The sequence below is a fragment of the Lissotriton helveticus genome, chromosome 12, assembly GCF_964261635.1.
Source record: "Lissotriton helveticus chromosome 12, aLisHel1.1, whole genome shotgun sequence".
Lineage (NCBI taxonomy): Eukaryota > Metazoa > Chordata > Amphibia > Caudata > Salamandridae > Lissotriton > Lissotriton helveticus.
In genome coordinates this window covers 783,708,267-783,716,523 of record NC_136073.1, presented here as the reverse complement: position 1 = coordinate 783,716,523, position 8,257 = coordinate 783,708,267, and the positions used below count along the sequence as shown (strand labels likewise).

At 44.7% G+C, this 8,257-nt stretch overlaps 1 protein-coding gene across 7 annotated transcripts in view; it reads right to left on the bottom strand.

The window, feature by feature from the left end:
• Positions 1–5,636: 5,636 nt before the first annotated feature.
• The window catches only part of CHTOP (chromatin target of PRMT1), a 235,431-nt gene continuing 232,810 nt past the window's right edge, over positions 5,637–8,257 (bottom strand). For all 7 annotated transcript variants that reach the window (XM_078670481.1, XM_078670483.1, XM_078670479.1 and 4 more), the window contains one exon: positions 5,637–7,024. In XM_078670481.1, coding sequence (XP_078526607.1) covers positions 6,819–7,024 — 206 coding nt within the window. In that variant the 3' untranslated portion in view covers positions 5,637–6,818. The remainder of the gene's footprint in view (positions 7,025–8,257) is intronic.

Below are 8,257 nucleotides of genomic sequence, written 5' to 3'. Positions count from 1 at the left end.
TACAATCAAAAAGTTGAATATGAAACACAAATGTCTGAATCTTTGAGTAAATTACTTAGGGAAGTTCCTTCTATGTAAATGTTTATGGTCTAGTCATGCACATTATGTTGAATATGTTCTCTCAACTGAAACCATTAAGATCATGTAAAACCTATGAAGAACCTGCCCCGTATCCCCTTGTGTCCTAAAGCTGAAGTTGGAAGTCACCCTGCTCTTTCCAATTTGATTAAGCATGATATCCTAGTGCCCTATACCTGCAATAGGCAGAGCCTCGATTAAAAAAGCAGGCAAGAATGTGCATCGCTTTGCTCATGACCGCTTGCCGATTAATGTGGTTATCCTAGCTTCCCAGTAGTACCAGACCCAGCCAACATACTTCTTGCATCCCAACCACCATACGATGGTTCACCATAGTAGACTTGTGCCCTGCCTTCTTTTTACATCCTTATACAAATGGAAAGGCAGTGCATTTCCGCTTTCCAATTTGGCAGAAGGCAAAACACAGAGGGTCCCACTAGGGTTTATATTAAGTTCCACGCATCCTGCCCAGCTTTAAAACGTCTTGGACACCTTGATTGTTTTAGAAGTCTGGAACAGTTATGTGCATGACCTGTTTCTTGCAACAGCAAGGCCGATTTTCTATAGTGAATAAGCAGAAATCAAATAGACTACATTTTTTACTCCCTTGTGTACTATATTCGGGTCATTGCAGGATACTGTAGAGAAGGGATTGTTAAATTTTCTGTTATTGTCTAACTCTCCACAATTATATGAGAAAGGCCTCACTCCAGCCTTGCATTGGACTGAGTAGGCACAGCGAGCCTTTGTGCTGGTGAAACAGGCACCATCTAAGGCACCCGCACGAGGGTTTCCTGATAACAGCAAATCCTTTTACATTAGATTGCCATGAATGAAAGTGGTTATGCTCTTGGAGTATTGGTGTAGAATAATAGCGATCAGAAGCCCACTGTTTATTATTCCTCTGTCCTTGCACCCCTGCAGCAGCAGGGCTCCCACCCTGCATGCACTCTATTGCTGCAGAGCCATCTTACAGAGGCTTCAAAACACAGTCTTGGGGCCTCACTCTCATAGTATCCATTGTAAGTTTTCCGGTTGGGTGAGGCTTATCCATTTACCCGTGGAGACACCATTACAGTGTCCATGTAATTACTGATAGACTTCATCCCTAGCCTTGGGGTGCCCCTACTTTATATCCTCTCCAATCCAACAAGTGTGCAAAGAGGGCTAGCGATTAGACAGAATTTCCACTGTGTCCATTACCATGAATCCTCTGGAAAGGTACAACTCCATGATAGACCACTCTTTTCAAGCTCAGGCATTCTGTCACAAACTGCTGGATTGAGCCCTTTTGAGCCCACTCTCGACCAATATATGATATTTCTATCAAATTCTCCAGTCTCACCTGCCACTTTAAACCTGCAATTGAATGATGTGGCTTTGCAATACTGTCGGTAACTGATCTTGTGTCTGCAGTTTATTGTCTCCAGCTGGACAAATACCTGCCGGATAGCCCTACTGAAGCTTTTTTTCAATGTTCACCAACAAAAGTGACCATGCTAACTGCTCACCACCAACATTGATGTGAAGTGCCTTTAGGCTCCTGTCTGGATTTATTTCACTCATTTTAAAACTGCATCTGCACCCAAGTAACGCACCATCTGCATGGAAATTCCTGCCTCAGCTCAACAACCTGCTTCCTGATTTGCTCCAATATGCTTCAAAGACACAGGGTAAGGCAAAAGTGCAAGCTGCTTTGTATCTCCAACTGTCTCAGGATGAACAGAAAGCCTCAGAAAAACATTGCTTCCTTTCACCAAAAGTGAATGCCAAGGCTTCAACATTAGGTTACTACCAGAATCTTTTCTACATTTCTACTCTGAAAATGTGAGAACTCACCCAAGACTTCCTGGCACCTAGAACTTCAAGCAATTTCTTCCTTTAAATATCATGTAGCTTTTTTGCACAGAAATACTAGTATTTAAATACGGTTTAAATGTTAACTTCGCCCTTTATACTTCCCTTATTTTGTTGTGAAGAATTCCAGGGTTTTGTGCTCTGATGATGTAGGAGAGTAGGGTCTGCAATCCTATGATCACCCAGATTTTTGCTTTTTGCTGCACTGGTTTACGACTTTCCCTGGCTGTGGGCCTGCTAATCAGACCCACAGCCTAGCTGTTCTCTCTATCCAAATTGTACCCAGGTACTGAATTGGCACTGGGCCCTCTCCAAGTCCCTGTACCCAGGGCTGAGGTGCACCCAGAAGTCTCCCAGGGGCTGAAGCACGTATTGTGCCACCCCTGGATTGACTACCTAAATCTGACACAACTGGCTGCACGACAGCTGGGGCAAGGTGGTGTACTCACCCTTTGCTTTAGATATAGTATACCTATATCTAACCCTAAAATGGACACACAGATCTCCTATCAGTCACTCCTATGGCAGGCCTTAACAATCCTGGAGGCAGAGTGCTTGGAATCGTGTGAGATGGTGCTCTGGCATGAGCTGAGCCTGTCTGCGGCTTTCGGGATCTATCCCTTAGCCGTTTCCATGATATCGCATACCATATACTCTTAAGTGCATTATAATCCTCGCGGTTATGTGCCAACTCTGGTATCGCTTTATCAAAACATGTCGAGTAAGGTGTCATACGAATTGGAATACTAACCCCTCGCCAATTCTGGCGACGGGGTTAGCATCCCACCCTTCTAGAGGGACACGACATGCCTGTAACCTATAACCCGGTTAAAAGTCAGACAGAGCCTTAGCATCCACAAAATGGATGCTGCCACCGAGACACAAGTCTGCCCTCCTGCTGCTGGGAGTCCTCCCAGAGCAGGAGATAAGGACAAAGGGTTTCCTGCCAGGGGCGGTGCCAGCACCGTCCCAGACAGGGTTTTGTGTATTGTAGGTAGGCAGGGCTTTAGAGGAAGGTGACTGCAAGTAGCACCCCGGTGCTCACTGTGCATAGGCCGGCTTGAACCAGTTCCAGGGTCACTCCAGACCCTGTGCTGGGGAAAAGCCCGCCAAGGAAGTGGGTGTAACCACCCCCCTCCTAGTCCCACCCATAGGGCAGGACTTAGTCGCGTGCCAGCCCCTTTTTACAGGATAAAGGTAGAGACTGGCCCCCTTCCAAATCAGATCATCTTTGAATCCTGAAACTACTTTCTGCGAAAGGAACTCAAGACTTCTTCCTAAGATTTCTCCCTTGTGACTAAGGAGTAGTCACCCTGCACCCGCAGGCACCATCTACAGAACACTGCGGTCTGCTGCACGTCCTTCCTCCGGAATCCGACTGCCCAGCTCGACGAGACCCGGCTTCCCTGGCACCTCTGACCTCTACCCACCTCTACAGCACAGCTGAGAACCGTGGGTGCGACGAGACCTCGAGGGACCGGCCATCGCCAAGACTGCACGACTTCTGCACAGCAAGCCCGCCGAGTATTCCACTGGTGAGTGCTTTGGGGTCCGAGAAGCCCCGACTCTGAGCAGCTCCAGCTCCGAAGTGCAGCCCCCCAGCATCTCCACGATCTGCGTGGGGCCCTTCTGCTTTCCGCTGCTCACCGCGTTGTTTGGCTACTAGCCCGTTGGCTTGTGGCCTCCCTGACGACGCCCGACGACATTTCTGCTGCTAGTCTGGTTGCTCCAGACTGGCCCTTGCTCCCTCCCAGAAGAGGAGCACCCTGGACCCTCCTGGTCCACTCAAGACGCCATTTTGAGTCCACCGCGTGGGCTTGAATTAGCCAAGGCTTGTTGCCCAATCCTGGGTAACTTCGACGCCAACGACTTCATCCTTCGTGGGACAGCTCGCACCTCCATCCTGGTCGCCGACAACGCCTCCTGGTCCGAGAGACTGCAGAGCCCAGCAGCGCCCACTCACCTGACTGCGGTGACTTCGCCCGGTGCCATCCTGGTGCCCACTTAATCACTGGCTAGTGATTCAAGAACTTGGTCCCCTCTGCTTTCAGGTTTTCTTCTTCCTTGATCCAGGCTTGGATCCATCGAACTTTCCTTCACTGGTCGCCTGCCAGCAACTTCTTCCTTCCAGGCTCCCGGTCCGGCAACGAGATCCCCGACGTCTTTTCAGGCCTATGCAGCTGCAGCCCCTGGGCTAGGTAACTTCGGCACTCCGGTGTCCCAGCATAGCCTCACTATCCAAGGGTCAGGATCCACTGTCGTTTTCTTCCTACCAGGTCGGGTTCGCCCGTGAACACTAACTTTGCCTTTACTAGCCTCCATAGACTTTGTCCCGCATCCCGCGTGAGAGTGCACACTCTGCACCCGAGTCCCCTGGGCCTCCTAGTAGTAATCTAACGATTCCCTAGTCCAGTCCTAGCGATTCCAAAGCCTATTAGAACTGTTACTTACCTGCTAGTAATTCGCATTCCACTTTTAGTGTATATGGTTTTTCGTGCCCCTCGGGCATTTGTGTAACGTGCTAACTTAAAAGTATTTTCGTAAGAGTTTTGTTGTGTGCTTAGCACCCTGTCCTCATAAAGAGTACAGGGTTGTTGTGATCCTAATAAATACATTGTTTATTTTCATAACACTTGTGTGGTGTCCTTTCACTGGGTGTTCAAGGGGTAATGTGATGGTAAAACAGCTGGCTTAACACGCCCTCTAGAGTCTTAGCCTTAGACTGCTCGTATCCATGCTACTAGGATAGCTGGTCTATAAGGTTGACTTACAACCAATCATCAATAAGGGTTGTTTGGACTGATATATAGTGATCACTAGAATAGTGAGCACTGCACATCAGGCCAACTTCTCACAGATGACTTCTAGGTCTATGATGTTGCAGGCTTCTACTTTTTTTGGGGCAAAGTTTACACAAGTTTAGAAACAGACTTTGTAAGATTAACAAGAAATTACACTTCGATTCCTCACCAAAATCTGAAAATTGTTCTGCAAGCCAAAGTCCACTGAATAGTATGTCATAGTTTTTATCCTTGGAGGCGAAGACTTGGAATGCAACACCAAGGCTTCGAACATCCGTTATTTTTTGGTCAAGTTAGTGTTAACCTAATTACCGTGAATATACTGTAATACGGTAGCCAGAAATTCAAAAGTTCTGCCATAACTGGTTCACTCCCAAAATGCATTACATTATGACAAATTCATATAGCAGTGTATTGCAACTGGGATGGACTCATCACTGTTGAAAATTCAGTACCTTTACCTTTTGGACTCGAGGATTCCCTTACAGACTGGAGGCCGTTATTAAACGCTTTGTAATTAATCTCCAGTACTGTGAAGCTTTCATTTAGGTTTGGTTGTATGTGTGTTGTAATGGTTAGTTTTGTTTGGTGTGTGTTGCCAGCGATAATTTTTGGAAAGGCAATCTGGGAGGATTTCTGTGTGCATTGCCGCCAAAGTATACCAACCGCCTCTGCATAAATAAGAAAGGCTGATGTCAGCTCACAGAATCAAAAGGCCAAGTAATTTACCAGTGCTACATTAAACTTAATGTGTGAGGTAATTTAGAATAGAGCCTCGTTATCCATGATGCCTGAATAATGCATATGCAGATCTAAAACATATTCACTCTAACAAAGTCAATCACATGCCCCAAAAACAGCTTTCCATCCATGTAAGTCATGAACTACTCAACAACTGACTAACATATTGAAACTCTGATTCAATTTATTTTTTCCCACATGAATAAGATGGACTTCAGGAACAGTGGTTTCTGAAACAATTTAACACAGATCAGACTTATTTCTCCAACCAAAAACATAGCAATCATGCAACTCGACAGTGATGGATAGCTATGAGAGGACAGAGCCTCAGTTTTCCACCACGCAACAAAAATACTTCTGATCACATGTACAATGATGGAAAACATGTATCGATTTAAGAAGAATTTCTTTGTTATAAACCAGAAACTCAAATGAGAATATTAAAAGGTCACAGAATGGTCAAACTATTGAACTCAGAGAAGCTCTCCTGACTGTCAAACGCTAACAACCAGACCCCATCTTGGAAACCTAGCTGGATACCATCAACGGGGACTGAAATATAATGGTCAGGGTAAAAAAAAAAAAAACAACGTAACAAAAAAGGGGGTTGGCCATAGGTCATCCAAGATTCACAAATCCTTCAATTTTCTAAATATTTTAACACAAAGCCATAGCCCAACTGCCAGGGTTTGAGAATAGTGCCTTTGGCGTTAGTTACTCCTTGATCATAATCCAAAGAATTCAAGGAAATTAAGTCCTGCAAATGCAATAAAAATAATAACTGTCTCAGAACTGCCGCCTCCCAAAATAGGAAAGGAAGGAAAATGCTGCAATCATGTTGGTGATGTTACACCTGGACAGGGCTGGGGTTCAGTTATTTCAATTGCGATAAAAACAAAATCATAATTCAAGTCAAAATGTGTTATTAAACGGAAAACTATGGTTTAAAAAAACAAAAAAAAACACTGCTGCATTTTCAGTACTAGTGTGCACTTCCCAGAAGCACCACAGCTGCATTGCTCGGGTCAAGCTTCCAGGGAACCCCAGTCGTAGTGGAATTAAACTGTTCCAATGTATGTCTCCGAACCGAATGGGAAAATAAAGCTTCCAGGTATTACAGATGGCCACCATCCAAAGGGTTTGGTTTAAGAAAAATATATATATAAAAAAAAAATTAATGTCTCAACCAACATACAGTATCAAAATACAGGGACAACACTAAAACCAGAGTGGTAGAATAAAAAGCCACATGTATGTGTGCTGACCCTTCCAGCACACATAAGAAGGTGGATGGCTACCTACAGTTTTAGTTTTGTCTTAATTAACTTCAAGGAGAACAGCTCAGTCATTGGCATCGGGGTCCGTTTGAGACATATAAGCGTCCAACTCAGCATCCAAGTACCCCTTTGTTTTAGACATGTAAGCATCCAACTGGTTGTCTAGCTGCTCTCTTGTCAGTATAGGGCGAACAGCTCCTCTTCCACGTCCTCTTCCTCGGCCACGACCACCAAATCCACCCCTTCCACGGCCCGCCAAGCTACCTCGACCTGTAAACAGGAACAACATTGAATTCATTTTTGTAATAAAAGCCAATGATTAGCAAGTCAGACTGCAGTCACAGACTTATCATACCCACAAAAACTGTGAAAGCACTATGGTCTAACAGACCCAGATACCCTAGCACGAGTGCCAACATAAATTAACACGATAATTGTTAGCAAACGTTACGAACTGTCACTCAGTTAATCAACTATGCAACGTTCTGCTACTTTTTGGCTAGGTTTTTTTATACAAGTAGTAAGTACATTCAATCTTGCCAATTATTATTCAATGATATACATTTAAAAATAAATTAAAAATAAATAAGCAGTTCCATTTTGGGTAGTACCTTACACAGTTATGCTTTGGAACTCCCTATCACAGTGGAACTAAGAGGTTCGAATGGCCCTGGTGGAGCTCAGACGAACAACAATGAATTTTTGCTGAGATTAGAGGAACATGTGCTCTACTAGGTGAACCAGACAAAATCGAACTAGTTGCCATCTGCACAGTCTTCTTCCATGTTGGAAGGAAAACCAGTTTTCCTAAAGCACTGTTCACTTTTGAGTTTTTCAAGTGATCCTTTGACCAGGAGCCTGCCTTCTTTTACTTTCTGCCTCACTTCTCTTTTGTTGCACTGAAAACAGGTTTTATTCCTGAGCCTCAGCCCACTTGCACCGCTCTTGTAATGTATACCAACAGTGCAGGAAAGGACCAACGTGTACATGGCCCTTTATTTCCTGCGCTGGTGGTTGAGACTGTTTTTTGTTTTGATCTGTGTACATATACTGTAAGTTCACATTTTGCACAGATCTCCAATTTTTCTCTTCTCATCTGCTTGTCTCTTGGTCTTAGAATTCCACTCATGCCACAGGTTCTGTTTATAGAGACGGGGACCTAACACACCCATGTATATAAATAACTTTGAAAAATCTGCACTGTATATGTATGAATGTGTTGCACGCAAAATGGGAATAATCCTTCTCCGAGGCCTACAGTCCGGCTATGTACTTTCTAGATCGCAGAGGGGTGGAGTTTCTAGGCCCTGAGTAACACAGCCAACATTAAAGAACGCTTTAAGCTGAGGAGCTAAATGTACAAGCCGCTGTAAATAAGTAAAGAGCCAGACACTGTGGATTTCTCTTAGGTTATTAAAATCCCAAACAGCATATGGCTCCTTGCTGGGGTACAGAACTATGCATCTGCGCCTTAGAAATGAGTCAGACACGGTTTGTATTCTT